General features: G+C 42.8%; 1 protein-coding gene across 1 annotated transcript in view; it reads left to right on the forward strand.

Moving 5' to 3' along the window:
• Window positions 1-18,948, forward strand: part of LOC133652198 (phosphatidylethanolamine-binding protein 4) — a 424,418-nt gene that overhangs the window by 263,156 nt on the left and 142,314 nt on the right. Inside the window, 1 exon segment of the mRNA XM_062050682.1 lies at window positions 11,547-11,645. Coding sequence (XP_061906666.1) covers window positions 11,547-11,645 — 99 coding nt within the window.

Here is an 18,948-nt window from a genome sequence, read left to right on the forward strand (position 1 = left end):
CAGGTGGGAACAAGACAGGGGAAGACCAGGACTATATACACATGAGGGAGGGTGACACAGATGGCAACAAGACAGGGGAAGACCAGGACTATATACACATGAGGGAGGGTGACACAGGTGGCAACAAGACGGAGGAAGACCAGGACTATATACACATGAGGGAGGGTGACACAGGTGAGGAAGACCAGGACTACATACACACACGATGGAGGGTGACACAGATGGCAACAAGACAGGGGACTACCAGGACTATATACACATGAGGGAGGGTGACACAGGTGGGGAAGACCAGGACTATATACACATGAGGGAGGGTGACACAGGTGGCAACAAGACAGTGGAAGACCAGGACTATGTACACATGAGGGAGGGTGACACAGGTGGGAACAAGACAGGGGAAGACCAGGACTATATACACATGAGGGAGGGTGACACAGATGGCAACAAGACAGGGGAAGACCAGGACTATATACACATGAGGGAGGGTGACACAGGTGACAACAAGACGGAGGAAGACCAGAACTACATACACATGAGGGAGGGTGACACAGGTGAGGAAGACCAGGACTAAATACACACATGAGGGAGGGTGACACAGGTGGGGAAGACCAGGACTATATACACATGAGGGAGGGTGACACAGGTGGGAACAAGACAGGGAAGACCAGGACTACATACACATGAGGGAGGGTGACACAGATGACAACAAGACAGGGGAAGACCAAGACTATATACACATGAGGGAGGGTGACACAGGTGGCAACAAGACGGAGGAAGACCAGGACTATATACACATGAGGGAGGGTGACACAGGTGGGGAAGACCAGGACTATATATACATGAGGGAGGGTGACACAGATGGCAACAAGACAGGGGAAGACCAGGACTATATACACACGAGGGAGGGTGACACAGGTGACAACAAGACGGAGGAAGACCAGAACTACATACACATGAGGGAGGGTGACACAGGTGAGGAAGATGAGGACTATATATACATGAGGGAGGGTGACACAGGTGAGGAAGACCAGGACTAAATACACACATGAGGGAGGGTGACACAGGTGGGGAAGACCAGGACTATATACACATGAGGGAGGGTGACACAGGTGGGAACAAGACAGGGAAGACCAGGACTACATACACATGAGGGAGGGTGACACAGATGACAACAAGACAGGGGAAGACCAAGACTATATACACATGAGGGAGGGTGACACAGGTGGCAACAAGACGGAGGAAGACCAGGACTATATACACATGAGGGAGGGTGACACAGGTGGGGAAGACTAGGACTATATACACATGAGGGAGGGTGACACAGGTGGCAACAAGACAGTGGAAGACCAGGACTATGTACACATGAGGGAGGGTGACACAGGTGGGAACAAGACAGGGGAAGACCAGGACTATATACACATGAGGGAGGGTGACATAGATGGCAACAAGACACGGGAAGACCAGGACTATATACACATGAGGGAGGGTGACACAGATGGCAACAAGACAGGGGAAGGCCAGGACCATATACACATGGGGGAGGGTGACACAGGTGGGAACAAGACAGTGGAAGACCAGGACTATATACACACGAGGGAGGGTGACACAGGTGGGAACAAGACAGGGGAAGACCAGGACTATATACACATGAGGGAGGGTGACACAGATGGCAACAAGACAGGGGAAGACCAGGACTATACACACATGAGGGAGGGTGACACAGGTGAGGAAGACCAGGACTACATACACACATGATGGGGGGTGACACAGATGGCAACAAGACAGGGGAAGACCAAGACTATATACACATGAGGGAGGGTGACACAGGTGGGGAAGACCAGGACTATATACACATGAGGGGGGGTGACACAGGTGGCAACAAGACAGTGGAAGACCAGGACTATGTACACATGAGGGAGGGTGACACAGGTGGGAACAAGACAGGGGAAGACCAGGACCATATACACATGAGGGAGGGTGACACAGGTGGGAACAAGACAGTGGAAGACCAGGACTATATACACATGAGGGAGGGTGACACAGATGGCAACAAGACAGGGGAAGACCAGGACTATATACACATGAGGGAGGGTGACACAGGTGGGGAAGACCAGGACTATATACACATGAGGGAGGGTGACACAGATGGCAAAAAGACAGGGGAAGACCAGGACTATATACACATGAGGGAGGGTGACACAAGTGGGAACAAGACAGTGGAAGACCAGGACTATATACACATGAGGGAGGGTGACACAGATGGCAACAAGACAGGGGAAGACCAGGACTATATACACATGAGGGAGGGTGACACAGGTGGCAACAAGACAGGGGAAGACCAGGACTATATACACATGAGGGAGGGTGACACAGATGGCAACAAGACAGGGGAAGACCAGGACTATATACACATGAAGGAGGGTGACACAGGTGAGGAAGACCAGGACTATATACACATGAGGGAGGGTGACGCAGGTGGCAACAAGACAGGGGAAGACCAGGACTATATACACATGAGGGAGGGTGAAACAGGTGAGGAAGACCAGGACTATATACACATGAGGGAGGGTGACGCAGGTGGCAACAAGACAGGGGAAGACCAGGACTATATACACATGAGGGAGGGTGAAACAGGTGAGGAAGACCAGGACTATATACACATGAGGGAGGGTGACGTAGGTGGCAACAAGACAGGGGAAGACCAGGACTATATACACATGAGGGAGGGTGACACAGGTGGGAACAAGACAGGGAAAGACCAGGACTATATACACATGAGGGAGGGTGACACAGGTGGCAACAAGACAGGGGAAGACCAGGACTATATACACATGAGGGAGGGTGACACAGGTGGCAACAAGACAGGGGAAGACCAGGACTATATACACATGAGGGAGGGTGACACAGATGGCAACAAGACAGGGGAAGACCAGGACTATATACACATGAGGGAGGGTGACACAGGTGGCAACAAGACAGGGGAAGACCAGGACTATATACATATGAGGGAGGGTGACACAGGTGGCAACAAGACAGGGGAAGACCAGGACTATATACACATGAGGGAGGGTGACACAGGTGGCAACAAGACAGGGGAAGACCAGGACTATATACACATGAGGGAGGGTGACACAGGCAGGGGCGCCGAAAAGGGGGGGGGGTAAAGGAGATGGATTCTAGGGGCCCATGATGGAGGGGGGCCCAGAGAGGCCCCTAATGATGATTAAATTTTAATACAGGGGGCCCTGTAAAGATTTTTTTCATGGGGCCCAAAATCCCTAGCGGTGCCCCTGGACACAGGGGAGGAAGACCAGGACTATGTACACACGAGGGAGGGTGACACAGGTGAGGAAGACCAGGACTACATATACACATGAGGGAGGGTGACACAGGTGGGCACAATCAGGAGAGACATCAGATCAGTGACACAGGAGGAAGGGCAAGTGAAGTGGCCTGAAACGAGAGGAGGATTACACTTTCAACATAAAACAGGAAGTTTGCCAGACAACCCCAAAACAAGACTTCCCTCACCGCGGTGTGACAGACCTAAGTCTTGATGATAATCGTTGTGATGAACACAAGCTTTCATATAATTCAAAAAGGTTGTAAAGTATAAAGATGTTAGATATAATCATTGAGTACGATCAAAATCAAGAGTAAGATGACTAATTCAGTGTCAATAATTGAGTGGGCCCCAGGCCTCTCTGTAGTGGAACAGTTGGGCCCCGAGGTCCAAAAGGTTTAGAACCCCTGTTTTAGAGCAAGGGTTCTCAACCTTTTTGAGCCAAAGAAGTACCTAAAGAGCAATTGTATGTACATAATTGTTTAATTGGACTATGACATAGTAGAATAGAAGTGATTATAACAATGTATTATCCTCAAACAGGAGTGCATCATGAAATTATAGCTTGTAAGTTAATAGGAATAAGTTATAGATACAGTAGAATATATAGAATACATCATCATCATGTAGGGAAAATAGAATGTAAAAACAATGACACCAAATAAAAGCCTCATATATGGAGCTTGTGTACGCACAAAAACCTGCTGTACGCAATGTTGACATGTACCAAGAGTGATGAATGCAATGTTGACATGTACCAAGAGTGATGTACACAATGTTAACATGTACCAAGAGTGATGTACACAATGTTGACATGTACCAAGAGTGATGAATGCAATGTTGACATGTACCAAGAGTGATGTACACAATGTTAACATGTACCAAGAGTGATGTACACAATGTTGACATGTACCAAGAGTGATGAATGCAATGTTGACATGTACCAAGAGTGATGTACACAATGTTAACATGTACCAAGAGTGATGTACACAATGTTGACATGTACCAAGAGTGATGAATGCAATGTTGACATGTACCAAGAGTGATGTACACAATGTTGACATGTACCAAGAGTGATGAATGCAATGTTGACATGTACCAAGAGTGATGTACACAATGTTGACATGTACCAAGAGTGATGTACGCAATGTTGACATGTACCAAGAGTGACTATATAAATAAACATTGATTGATTGATTGATTGATTGATGTACACAATGTTGACATGTACCAAGAGTGATGTACGCAATATTGACATGTACCAAGAGTGATGTACACAATGTTGACATGTACCAAGAGTGAACTGAAGGTGCAAAAGTGCGCTGCCTCACGCCAACTTCATGCTTCACCTACACAGATGTCTACATGACTTTGGCCACACCCGCAGGTGGTCATTCGCCAACATTTGATTTCAACAAAGGCAACATCACAAATGTCACTTTTTCACAAATGCATCGAATTCTTCATATTTGTGAGGACGTCTATCAGTTCATCTAGGCGACCATTTTGCCAACTATCCACTGAGTTCCTGTCACTCCAGCGCAGCTTGGCCAGTCGGGCTGACGGTTGCAGCCGCCCAAGGTTGCGGCACATTAATGGCACTTGTGACACTTGCTTGTTATCGAAATTAGCTCTTCTGTGTTCTAATAGTAAATTGAGTAGTGAAACATGAGGGTTGCCCATTTGGTTGATGGCGAGCTATCAGTGGTTGGTGGAGGGTGAGTCAGTCCATCGCCAGCCAGGCATGAAAAAAATAGACCTAAAAATGAGCGATCAACAATCTTCACCAAGACGTCACTTGATTGACATTCACGGCACCCTGCCACATCATTATTAAGAAAAAATGACCGACAGGAAGGCGAGAAACACTTTTTATTTCAACCGTACCTGCCGTCAAACCTCTAAAGACCGACTGCACAGTTCCTGTCTTCACAATAAAAGCCCTGCTCCATCCAGCCTGCGCCAACAAAATAAGAGTCTCAGAAAGCTAGCGCGCACAAGCTAGCAAGCCACGGAGTTTGCCGCCAATGTATTTCTTGTAAAGTGTATGAAAAGGAGTATGGAAGCTGGACAAACAAAAAGCAAACACTTTCATGTGGTATTGGACAGAAAGGAGGACTTTTTTCTCCTCCATTTGAAAATGTGAATGTTATCATCACTACTGTCTGATTCCAATCAATGCAAGTCATCACAATCATACCAACTTATATTCTTGTCTTCATGAAAGAAACATGCTTGTATTATCATTAAACACATTTAACTTGTTAACCTCTCTTTCATAAATAATTTAATATAAATGATATATATGAATGATCCCCTCCACTTGGTACATTGAAAAGTAGCTGGCCTGCAGAAAAGGTGTGGCTACCCCTGGTCTCCGCTTCATTGCAGTATTTTAGCGTATGACATATTTTTGTAGGAAATCAACACAACTCTCAATACATGAGGCCCCAAGTCCGCACAGTCGGGTCACATGTGCAAGTTAAGTGTTCCTAGCATGTTTGCTTGGTTGACTGATTGATTGATTGATTGATTGATTGATTGAAACTTTTATTAGTAGATTGCACAGTGCAGTACATATTCCGTACAATTGACCACTAAATGGTAACACCCGAATACGTTTTTCAACTTGTTTAAGTTGGGGTCCACTTAAATTGATTCATGATACAGATATATACTATCATCATAATACAGTCATCACACAAGATAAGATAATCATCAGAGTATGTACATTGAATTATTTACATTATTTACAACCCGGGGTGTGGGATGTGGCGGGGGCGGGGGGGGGGGGGGGGGGGGGGTTAGGTTTGGTTGATATCAACACTTCAGTCATCAACAATTGCATCATCAGAGAAATGGACATTGAAACAGTGTAGGACTGACTTGGTAGGATATGCACAGCAAGTAGTGGACATAGAGAGAGAGATCAGAAAGCATAAGAATGAGTATCTACATTTGATTATTTACAATCCGGGGAGGTAGGATGTGGAAGGGAGGGTGTTAGTTTAGGGTTGAAGTTGCCTGGAGGTGTTATTTTAGTGTGGTTTTGAAGGAGGATAGAGATGCCCTTTCTTTTACACCTGTTGGGAGTGCATTCCATATTGATGTGGCATAGAAAGAGAATGAGTTAAGATTAGATCGGAATCTGGGTTTAACATGGGTAGAGGAGCTCCCCCTGGTGTTGTGGTTACGGCGGTCATTTACGTTAAGGAAGTAGTTTGACATTTACTTCGGTATCAGGGAGGTGTAGCGGATTTTATAGACTAGGCTTAGTGCAAGTTGTTTTACTCTGTCCTCCACCCTGAGCCAGCCCACTTTGGAGAAGTGGGTTGGGGTGAGGTGTGATCTGGGGTGGAGGTCTAGAACAGTGGTTCTTAACCTGGGTTCGATCGAACCCTAGGGGTTCGGTGAGTCAGGCACAGGGGTTCGGCGGAGGTCAAGATACACCCGACTCATCGTCAAATAAAAACTTCTCCTATCGGCGTATTACAGCAACAGCAGAAGTCACACTGATTTGCAGGTGTGTAATTTGTTGTGAGTTTTTGCACTGTGTTGGTTTTGTTCTTTGAACAAGGTGATGTTCATGCACGGTTAATTTTGTGCACCAGTAAAAAAAAACATGGTAACACTTTAGTATGGGGAACATATTCACCATTAATTAGTTGCTTATTAACGTGCAAATTAGTAACATATTGGCTCTTAACTAGTCATTATTAAGTACTTATTAATGCCTTATTCTGCATGGCGGGGGGCGTGGTTGGGGGCGTGGTTAAGGGCGTGGTTAATAGGGGAGTATATTTACAGCTAGAATTCACCAACTCAAGTATTTCATATATATATGTATATATATACATATATATGTATGAAATACTTGACTTTCAGTGAATTCTAGCTATATATATATATGTATATATATTTATTTTATTATACATATAAATAAAATAAATACTTGAATTTCAGTGTTCCGGGGGCTATCCAGTAGATGGCAGTATTGTCCTGTTTAACTTCTCCGTTCATGACTGAGTATATCATTTCGGCCACCGTGTTCAATGGAGAAGTCTGTTCTACAAAATGTACATGCAACATACACATACCTTCCCCTTCGAACTGTCCTGGATGAACTGAAATTCTTGTTTCCATTCGTTTTGGAACTTGCAAGCGTATTGCTCGTCGACTGTAACTTCCTCGTTCTTCTGCTTCGTCTCCTTGTTGTGTGCGCAGTTGTGCACTCTACTCTCTAAAAGCCGTAGATGTTATGACGTCATTGGGCAGGCAAGCTGTTTATATTGTGGGAAAGCGGACGTGAGAACAGGCTGTCCCCACTCAGGTCCGCATTGAGCTGGAGGGGGCGTGGCCTACCGCTCCGGCTGAATACCGGGAGTTTGTCGGGAGAGGCGCTGAATACCGGGTGTCTCCCGGTAAAACCGGATGTTCCAAATAAGTGTTTGATGAGCATTCCTCAACTTTATCAGTATTTATTGCCACCTTTCCCAACTTCTTTGTCACGTGTTGCTGGCATCAAATTCTAAAGTTAATGATTATTTGCAAAAAAAAAAAAGTTTATCAGTTTGAACATCAAATATGTTGTCTTTGTAGCATATTCAACTGAATATGGGTTGAAAATGATTTGCAAATCATTGTATTCCGTTTATATTTACATCTAACACAATTTCCCAACTCATATGGAAATGGGGTTTGTGTATATTAAGGGTGTAACGGTACACAAAAATCTCGGTTCGGTACGTACCTCGGTTTAGAGGTCACGGTTCGGTTAATTTTCGGTACAGTAAGAAAACAACAAAATATACATTTTCTGGTTGTTTATTTACCAAATTTGTAAACAATGGCTTTATCCTTTTAACATTGGGAACACTATAATCATTCTGCCCAAAAATAGAAATAGCTCTGTGTGTGATGGATGTGAGCCACCACTAGGCTGATCAGTGCAACAGCAGGCAGTCATGAATGCTAAGAATAACAATAACATACATATACACACAGGGTCGATTGCCAGGGTTAATGTGGTCAATATACATGAAATAAAAACTAAATAAGATAAGGCTCAGAATTGGTTTCTTAACAAAACCTTTCCACATATAAAGTGCAACATTTCTACATATAAAGTGCAACATTAAACTGCTTCAAGTTGTTGCTCAGATTAAATACAATGACAAAACTTTTCTTCTACATATAAAAAGTGCAACATTTTATTTTTATTTTTTTCCCCCATCCTTTAACCCTGGTGACTTTCACCCAATATTCATGTTTTTTGCCAGAAAAATCAGTTTATCCACATTGTCTGCAGAAGAGCAGACCTGCTTGCAGTTACAATGTCTCCAGCTGTGGAAAATACCCTTTTGCTGGGCACGGAGGTAGCAGGTATGGCGAGGTAGTGCCTGGCTAATTTGGCAGTAAAAGTATATATGGGTTCATTGTTCTTCCACCATAGAAGTGGGTCAAAATCTAGTTTTTAATGCAATATGGTCTTAAATCTGCTGCTATAAAAACATTTGTTATTGCTTTAGCCCTGCCTGACTCGCCGAGGAGAGGCTGCTTGAATGCGGTGGGGAGCCGTGTTTGCACCACCCTCGTCTTTCTCTTCGTTGAAGCGATGTTCACTTGGGGGTGGTGCCGCTTCAAATGGGTTAGCATGTCTGACGTGTTGCCAGCATACTTGCCAACCTTGAGACCTCCAATACCGGGAGGTGGGGGGTGGGGGGTGGGGGGGGCGTGGTTAAGAGGGGAATATATTTAAGCTAGAATTCACCAACTCAAATATTTCACACACATATATATATATATATATATATATGTATATATATATATATATATATATATATATATATATATATATATATATATATATATATATATATATATATATATATATATATATATATATATATATATATATATATATATATATATATATATATGTATGAAATACTTGACTTTCAGTTAATTCTAGCTATATATATATATATATATATATATATATATATATATATATATATATATATATATATATATATATATATATATATATATATATATATATATATTATTATACATATAAATAAAATAAATACTTGAATTTCAGTGTTCTGGAGGCTATCCAGTAGATGGCAGTATTGTCCTGTTTAAGAGTGTCACAACATTGCTGTTTACGGCAGACGAACTGCTTTACGGTAGACTAAACGTGACTGCTGTTGTTGTGTGTTGTTACCGCGCTGGGAGGACGTTAATGAAACTGCCTAACTAAACCCACATAAGAAACCAAGAACTCGCCCTCGATCATTCTACAGTTATGACGTCATTGGGCAGGCAAGCTGCTTATATTGTGGGAAAGCGGACGTGAGAACAGGCTGTCCCCACTCAGGTCCGCATTGAGCTGGAGGGGGCGTGGCCTCCAGCTCCGGCTGAATACCGAGATTTCTGCCGGGAGGTTATCGGGAGAGGTGCTGAATACCGGGAGTTTCCCGGTAAAAACGGGAGGGTTGGCAAGTATGGTTGCCAGAAGCATACCCTACTGCTGCTCAACAATGTCGGCAAACCGCTTTCGCTTTGTCCACCTCTCGTCCTCCATTGTTGTACCGCACCGCAAAGCCGAAGTGTTCCCAAATGGGAGATCTTAACGAGGCAGGAGGGTCTTCCAGCTCTGGCTTTTGCATGTTGCCGTAGCCCGGTCGTTGCTAGCGTGCCGTGTGTTGTGCCTCGGTGTGCATTGTTTACACAACGTGCGGTACGCTACTTATGTCCGTCCGTGCGATGCGCTACTTAATATGTCCGTGTGGAAACTCGTTCGGTGCATCTCCGTCCTGAACCAAACCCCTCGTACCGAAACGGTTCAATACAAGTACACGTACCGTTACACCCTTAATATATATATATCTATATATATATATATGTATATATGTTTATATGTATGTATATATATATGTGTATATATGTGTATGTATGTATGTATTTATGCGTGTAAATGTGTGTGTGTATATATATGTTTGTATATATATATATACAATACCGTTCAAAAGTTTGGGGTCACCCAAACAATTTTGTGGAATAGCCTTCATTTCTAAGAACAAGAATAGACTGTCGAGTTTCAGATGAAAGTTCTCTTTTTCTGGCCATTTTGAGCGTTTAATTGACCCCACAAATGTGATGCTCCAGAAACTCAATCTGCTCAAAGTAAGGTCAGTTTTGTAGCTTCTGTAACGAGCTAAACTGTTTTCAGATGTGTGAACATGATTGCACAAGGGTTTTCTAATCATCAATTAGCCTTCTGAGCCAATGAGCAAACACATTGTACCATTAGAACACTGGAGTGATAGTTGCTGGAAATGGGCCTCTATACACCTATGTAGATATTGCACCAAAAACCAGACATTTGCAGCTAGAATAGTCATTTACCACATTAGCAATGTATAGAGTGTATTTCTTTAAAGTTAAGACTAGTTTAAAGTTATCTTCATTGAAAAGTACAGTGCTTTTCCTTCAAAAATAAGGACATTTCAATGTGACCCCAAACTTTTGAACGGTAGTGTATATATATGTATGTATGTATATGTGTATACATATATATAAATATATATATTACTTTAAATACAGTCGGCTTTTGGCTCTTGAACACATTTTTTTAGCCCAATGCGGCCCCCAGGGCAACATGTTTGGACACCCCTGCATTAGAGCTATCAAACAATTACAATATTTAGCGTGTTTTAATTGTGAATGAATGTTTGGTAGTGGTTGGAGAGGCCACAAGCGCATATTGGCAGCCATGTTTCCATCAGTGTACCCCAGGGAAGCTGTGTCACTTAGCAGCAGCAAAGTGTGACAGTGTGCTGATGGAATAACGGCTTCTCGCTTTAACGCCTTTTGACTTACTAGAAAGAAGCACAGCAGTATATAAACCTAATCCATTATTATTGTTTAATCGCATTGTCCATAGTTAACTCCTGATGAATCACCAAAATGACACACAATGCATTGCTCTTGTGCTAATTGCATCCATACATTGCCTAGTTTATTTAGTTTAGGTGATACTCCTCTGGTCCTTAAGCTTGTCCTCCTGAAACACACATTCCAGGTGTAATTATGTTTAAAAGGATGTTTTTGACTGCAGTGGGTGAGACTGCCATAGTTTCTTGTATTCAAGTGCTCATGCCTCATTAATAACTTCAGGCTCTTGTTGTGTGTGCAGAAGAAGAAGTATGTTCTGGCGATGGTTGACCCCGACGCTCCAAGCCGCACGACACCGACCTCCGCTTACTGGAGGCATTGACTGGTCATCAACATTCAGGTACCATTTGAGTCCCATTTGCATGTGTTTACATGCGGCAAGGCTGAGGAATTATGAATGGTTTCTAGGCCCAACTTGGCCGTAGCAAGTTCAAAAATGTTAATTTTGGGTATCAAGTATCTGGTGCAATAAACGGCTGTGACAAAAGTGTGGGAGTAAGTCTCTCTAAATGGCTGTGAAGTTTGCAAGGGGCTGTCAGCAGCAATTTGAGAGCAGAGACGTGTGAGACTGAGATTGAGGCAAGCAGCATGTTCTCCCATAGACTTCCACTAACCCTCCAGTGGAGAGATCTTGGCAGACGGTCCTCCCTTCATCTGTTCCCCCAGGCAGAGCTGCTCCCCCATGATCTACACTTCTCCATATTTTACACCCCCAAAATGGGCACGGCTCCGATCCCCCTATTTCTCTTCATATTTCGCTCCTTTTTATGCATTCCTTTTTCAATCTTCACATTCTTGCATGTCGACGCCAAATGCATGTTGAGTTGTGGATTGCCTCAAATATTTTTTGTCCTTGTTTAGTTTAATCCCAGGGAGAGCGGGAGATCAACTGCACAGATTAAAGACTAGTGGTCTGAAAAGCAGACGCACAAAGACGCGCTCCCATTTCGGTTTTCAGACCGCGTCGCTCGCCAGTAAATATACGCCGCATTGATTTAAAGATCCACGTGCAACACATGTGGAATATGTATATTTGTAAGCCCTTGTTGTTGAAAAGTAGTCATTCAGATTCAGGAGTGTGCTTAGAAGATTTCAAGAGCTATGTTTACACTTTATTATAAGTCCACGGATGGCTTTGTCAAGTAAACTTCTCATAAATTCCAAATAAGCCCCACCTTTGCTTCCTAATGTGAAGACACCAAAAAGACTTAACCATCTGTGTCTAAACAAATGTCTTCCCAGGACAATATATTCTCTCTTCCATGTGACTTGTGTGGGTGTGGACCTGTGTTTGACGCCATGCTTTCCTGATTGGGACGGGTACTTGGTCAGAAGGGTTAATCAGCCTTTTGAGCCATGCCAAGCCGTAGTGGGAGGTGTTTAATTGACCTCTGTGACCCGGCTTTTGTTTCTTCAACTGTCACTGGGTTTCATTTCAGTGCGGCTGCTGACACCTTGCAGGTGAGGAGAGATAGACTTTTATGTAGAGATGTAATAGAAGAGATTTTGTGTGGGAAGTAATACACTGAATTTGGAAGAGGACATTGGCATCTAGGGTGGTACCCATACCAATATTTTGGTACCGGTACCAACATGTATTTCGATACGACAAAAAATGCCATTATTGTCTTAATTGGAACAAAAAATCTTAGGGTACATGAAACATATGTTTATTATTGTAATTTATTCCTTAAATAAAACATACTAGACAACTTGTCTTTTAGTAGTAAGTAAACAAACAAAGACTCCTAATTAGTCTGCTGACATATGCAGTAACATATTGTGTCATTTATCTACCTACTATTTTGTCTACATTATGAGGGACAAACTGTAAAAATTGATTATTCATCTACTTGTTCATTTACTGTTAATCTCTGCAAATTTTCTGTTTTAACATGTTCTATCTACACTTCTGTTAATGCCATCAGTGACACCTCGATCTGAGTGTCAACTGCATAGTTGTGCTAGGACACGTTGATGCTGCGTAGTGGCCAATACTTGAACAATATGGGGCCCAGAATGGAACCCTGGGCAACCCCAGAGGTCAAAGCCATTTGCTCAGAGACACAGTTGGCAGTTTCAACAAAGTGTGTCCTGTGATGGAGGTAGGACTTAAACAGCAAGTGTTCTAACCTCTGGAATAAGATAAGATGGTCAACTGTGTCAAAGGCGGCACTACCGTCCAGCAGAACCAAGACTGAGACTTTCCCTGCGTCTGTGTTCAGGTGTTGTCCCTGGGACAGAGCTGTTTCAATGCTGTGGTGGGGCCTAAAACTGGTTGGGAAGTATCAAACACATTGTCACACTCAGCTGTGAACCGCCCCAACAAACGCTGGTGGTCACGGCTTGATGAGGCCATCAGGACCAAGTCCTCGGCCAAGAGAGGAGGTTAGATCCTGAAGCCCCCAAAGTGGACACCCTCAAGGCTCTTGGCCAAGCCTAAAGATAGTGTCCATGAAAGTTAAGAACACCACAGCCTTGGCGGAGGACACGGTTTACAGAGAACATGCTGGACTTACATGAACCAGGCTCCTGTTCCGGTTTCACAAGGACCAGATGCCTCGGATCCTTCACTCCCTAAAGATTTCACCAATCCACAGTTTAATCATTCTGGTGTGACAACTTCTCACCATGTGTTGAATATTATATGGTGCATGAAATAGGGATAACTTTTTTACTTTCCATACAATACTGATATTGCAGCCTTGAGTTTTGGCCAATACCGATATTGATCCGATATCATCGGGAATCCCACTTATTGTTTTGTAGTAGGAAAGACTTGATCAAGTGACATTGATAGGTTTAAAAAAAAAAAAACACTAAACCCTTTATTCCCATCTGGAATGTACTTATTGGAGTGGTCGTTGTTTTTTTGGCGACACCTGGTGGCCACAATAATTAAAGGAAGCTCATTCACCAGAGAAATTGAATGATGTGGACACATTTGTTACTGGCTACTTTTTAGTACTCTTTGTATGTGTAAGTAAGATACTTGTTTAGACTGACCAATGGTTGACTATTGACACTATTGTTCACAGAATGGACTGCTGTTGCTAGGCAACATAGCATCAGTAGTAGATTATAGTGTGGAGTCTTACCTTGTGGAGTGGAATGCAATACAATCAAATCGGTTTTTGGTGCAAACGTGCTTAAACTGCTTCACCTGTGCAATATGAAGAGTCACATCACGCAAGTCCAGTAGACTCTTAAAGGGGAACTGCACTTTTTGTAGGATGTTGCCTATCATTCTCAATCCTTATGTTTATTTCTGCATTCTAACTCCTACTACACAGGACCGTAGAGCAAGTACGAGGTGGCCAACAATGCAGCTAATGGGAGTCATCTATAATGTCAGAAGTGCCGCTGACAGTTTGGTTATGTTTGGGTTTTCCTGTGTTTAGAATCACTTCCTGTCCTGGTGCTCCTGTTTGGTCCCTGTGTTTTGCAGCACCTTTACTTCCTGTTCCACGTCCTGTCAGCACACCTGTTCCTTGTTTCATTAGTTCTATTTAGTTCCACCTGGTCCCTGTTGGATCATTCTCTCTTGCTCTTCCTTTTGAGACCGATGCTTTGTGTGCTGTTTTGGTTCCACGCTTCCTTGCAAGTAATAAATTGTTGTTTTTTTTAACTTGCATTCCACCTGCCGTTGTCTGCATCCTTGGGGGTACACATCTCACCACCCCGTGACTCATAAAGCCTCTAAAAACATCCAACAATACTCCATTTAAACTCCATAACCTGAATATTAAGCATTAGTGATATTAAGTGCTAATGTCGAGGAACTACTTGTAGTGATCATAGGGAGCTATTAGCAATTGCAGCTGTGGACATATTTTGCCGGTGAGCTTCTGCATGGCCTCTGAGATGGTGAAAGTTAATTGTAGATGATAAATCATGTCTCACACTTAGAAGGTTGTGGCCATAAACCGAGAAGTTGACAGTCAACTCAGACCCGGAGATAGCAAGATACCAGTGACATGCGGTGAGGTTCATGACCGGTGAGGCACTGACTTCATCACAGTCAGATTTACAAACATATGAACCCTAAAGAGTATCTTATTCACCATTTGATTGGCAGCAGTTAACGGGTTATGTTTAAAAGCTCATACCAGCATTCTTCCCTGCTAGGCACTCAGCATCAAGGGTTGGAATTGGGGGTTAAATCACCAAAAATGATTCCCAGGCGTGGCGCCCGCTGCTGCCCACTGCTCCCCCTCACCTCCCAGGGGGTGATCAAGGGATGGGTCAAATGCAGAGGACAAATTTCACCACACCTAGTGTGTGTGACAATCATTGGTATTTTAACTTAACTTTAACTTTACACATACAAACTGTAGCACACAAATAAGCACATTTAATAAAAAAAACGTTATTATGGTCTTACCTTTACTTATAAATGAAGTCCATGCGCAGCTCCTTTTAAACAAAAGCATCGATAACTTGTTTATAGAAGTCTTCCTTATCTTTCTTCAGTTTAAAAGTCTCTATGTCTCGATGGAGATCTTCCTTTAATTATTACCTCCTGCTTCGATTGAAAGTCCTTTTTAGAAAACTGTTTTATTTTAGATATGTAATCCTCCATGTTAATAATCCAGGCAAGAGGAAAAAAATAAACGATCGCTGCTAACTGTTGCTGCTTGTTGTCACTTTTTCTGCGCCCGAGTAGTCACAAGAATGATCTCTGGGATCACTACCGCCCTCTACCACCAGGAGGCGGGATTACTGCGAGCCTCACACAGTGCGTCTTTTGCAGCCGTTTTTATGATTGCTCAGCACAAGAAATACGTTACACACATACAGTTGTTGACAAAATACACTGTACATTATATACCTCAGCTAACTAAACTATGGAAATGTACGATACAATTCATATAGCAATATGGTCTCACTGCACAGCAGGCCAGCAGTTAGCCGAGTCATTGCGCAATCCACGTGAGGCTCACAACTAGCTGCTGATCACAGCAAGTCTCTTCTCAGTATTTGAACGGCAAATGTGAAAATTCAGCGATTTTGAATAAAAATAATCTAAAACTGGTGAAGTTAAATGGAAAATAACGTTATAGTATAATCACTGGATACATATAACAATTTAATTATTTTTTTTTCTTTTTACAATTTTTTCTTTCCATGATGACACGTGAGGCTCTGCCTCCCCTGACTGCACGTCACTGCGAGATACACACTTGTTTCTGTTTTTTTGTTCGTTTTTTTTTTTTTTACCAATGTGAAGATTATGATTAATTCTTCAACTAAACGGGAAGATATAAACATCCCATCAGTCAGCATCGCAGTGAGAGCAGACATTGGACAGTAAAAGATTGTTTTATTATGTTTGTATATCTTGTTTAGCACTTAGCAATACTGCTACTTGATGGATCTGATTAGTACTCAGCTTCTTAAATTTGTAGCTTATCTTCCTTATATTCAGGATCAAAAATAGAAGTCTTTGGACCATCATTTGTCCCAAAGTAGTCTTTGTTGTCTCTCATCAAGTCTTCTATAATAAGTGGTTTCTGTTATTGTTCAAGGTAAGAGCGAATGTTGTGATGCGTCTGTGAAATTAATATGCCGCCATTTGCTTAAAATGATCAAAATACGTAAATATGACATGTTATTATGAATGTTACTACATGACATATATACTTAGTGTGTATATAAAATATGTAAATATTACATGTTATTATGAATGTTACTACATGACATATATACTTACAGTGTGTATATAAAATATGAAAACATTACATGTTATTATGAATGTTACTACATGACATATACAGCATGTGTAAAACTATGATGGGGGTTGTTGAATGTGTTTCAGAGCACTTTATAAGCAGAGTAGAGTGAATCCCGTTACCTCCGTTCTTAGCTGACTCTTGCTGGTGTTTATTTACAAGTTAGAATGTATTTAAAAAAAAAGAAAATGTGTTTGTTTTAAGTATTGTGAATGATGGGCGACAGTCCAAAAATAGTGCAGTTTCCCTTTGAGTGTGTCCATGTTGACAGTACTTTTGTTTTTGGTTTCACTTGATATACATCTTAATATATATTCTTGTAATGACGCAACATTTATTTAATTAAAAAAAAATATATATATCATTATTTTCCTGCAATGTGGTATGTGAGTGAATAAACATTGATGCATTAGTCCCAAGGTCATGTAGGCTTTGGTACAGATGCTGCCGTGACTCATTGGTGTTCTTAATCCATAGCTGGAGTGAGGAAGAGTAAAGATCTTCATTCAGCCTGCTTTGAGTTGAGCCTAGGCTGGACGGAACAAGTGGCCTCATTACAGAGGCAATGGTAGCAAAAGGAGACGCTGGATTTACCTTTTCAGTTGTCTAATGTGATGTTTACTACATGAGTGTGGTTTGTCACCACCCTGTTGATGCAATTACTTGTTGTTTGACGCTGGACAATGACTTGTTGCTGCACTGGAAAATTACTTGTTGTTTGAATCTGGACAACGACTTGTTGCTGCACTGGACATGGACTTGTTGCTGCATTGGACATGGACATGTTGCTGCACTGGACAATGACTTGTTGCTGCATTGGACATGGACTTGTTGCTGCACTGGACATGGACTTGTTGCTGCACTGGACAATGACTTGTTGCTGCACTGGACAATGACTTGTTGCTGCACTGGACATGGACATGTTGCTGCACTGGACAATGACTTGTTGCTGCATTGGACATGGACTTGTTGCTGCACTGGACATGGACTTGTTGCTGCACTGGACAATGACTTGTTGCTGCATTGGACATGGACTTGTTGCTGCACTGGACAATGACTTGTTGCTGCACTGGACAATGACTTGTTGCTGCACTGGACATGGACTTGTTGCTGCACTGGACAATGACTTGTTGCTGCATTGGACATGGACTTGTTGCTGCACTGGACAATGACTTGTTGCTGCACTGGACATGGACTTGTTGCTGCACTGGACAATGACTTGTTGCTGCATTGGACATGGACTTCTTGCTGCACTGGACAATGACTTGTTGCTGCATTGGACATGGACTTGTTGCTGCACTGGACAACGACTTGTTGCTGCACTGGACAACAACTTGTTGCTGCACTGGACAATGACTTGTTGCTGCACTGGACAATGACTTGTTGCTGCACTGGACAATGACTTGTTTCTGCATTGGACATGGACTTGTTGCTGCACTGGACATGGACATGTTGCTGCACTGGACAATGACTTGTTGCTGCATTGGACATGGACTTGTTGCTGCACTGGAAAATTACTTGTTGTTTGAATCTGGACAACGACTTGTTGCTGCACTGGACATGGACATGTTGCTGCACTGGACAATGACTTGTTGCTGCACTGGACAATGACTTGTTGCTGCACTGGACATGGACTTGTTGCTGCACTGGACAATGACTTGTTGCTGCACTGGACAATGACTTGTTGCTGCACTGGACATGGACATGTTGCTGCACTGGACAATGACTTGTTGCTGCATTGGACATGGACTTGTTGCTGCACTGGACATGGACTTGTTGCTGCACTGGACATGGACTTGTTGCTGCACTGGACAATGACCTTGCTGCTGCATTGGACATGGACTTGTTGCTTGCACTGGACAATGACTTGTTGCTGCACTGGACAATGACTTGTTGCTGCACTGGACATGG

The sequence above is a fragment of the Entelurus aequoreus genome, linkage group LG06 (genome assembly GCF_033978785.1).
Source record: "Entelurus aequoreus isolate RoL-2023_Sb linkage group LG06, RoL_Eaeq_v1.1, whole genome shotgun sequence".
Classification (NCBI taxonomy): domain Eukaryota; kingdom Metazoa; phylum Chordata; class Actinopteri; order Syngnathiformes; family Syngnathidae; genus Entelurus; species Entelurus aequoreus.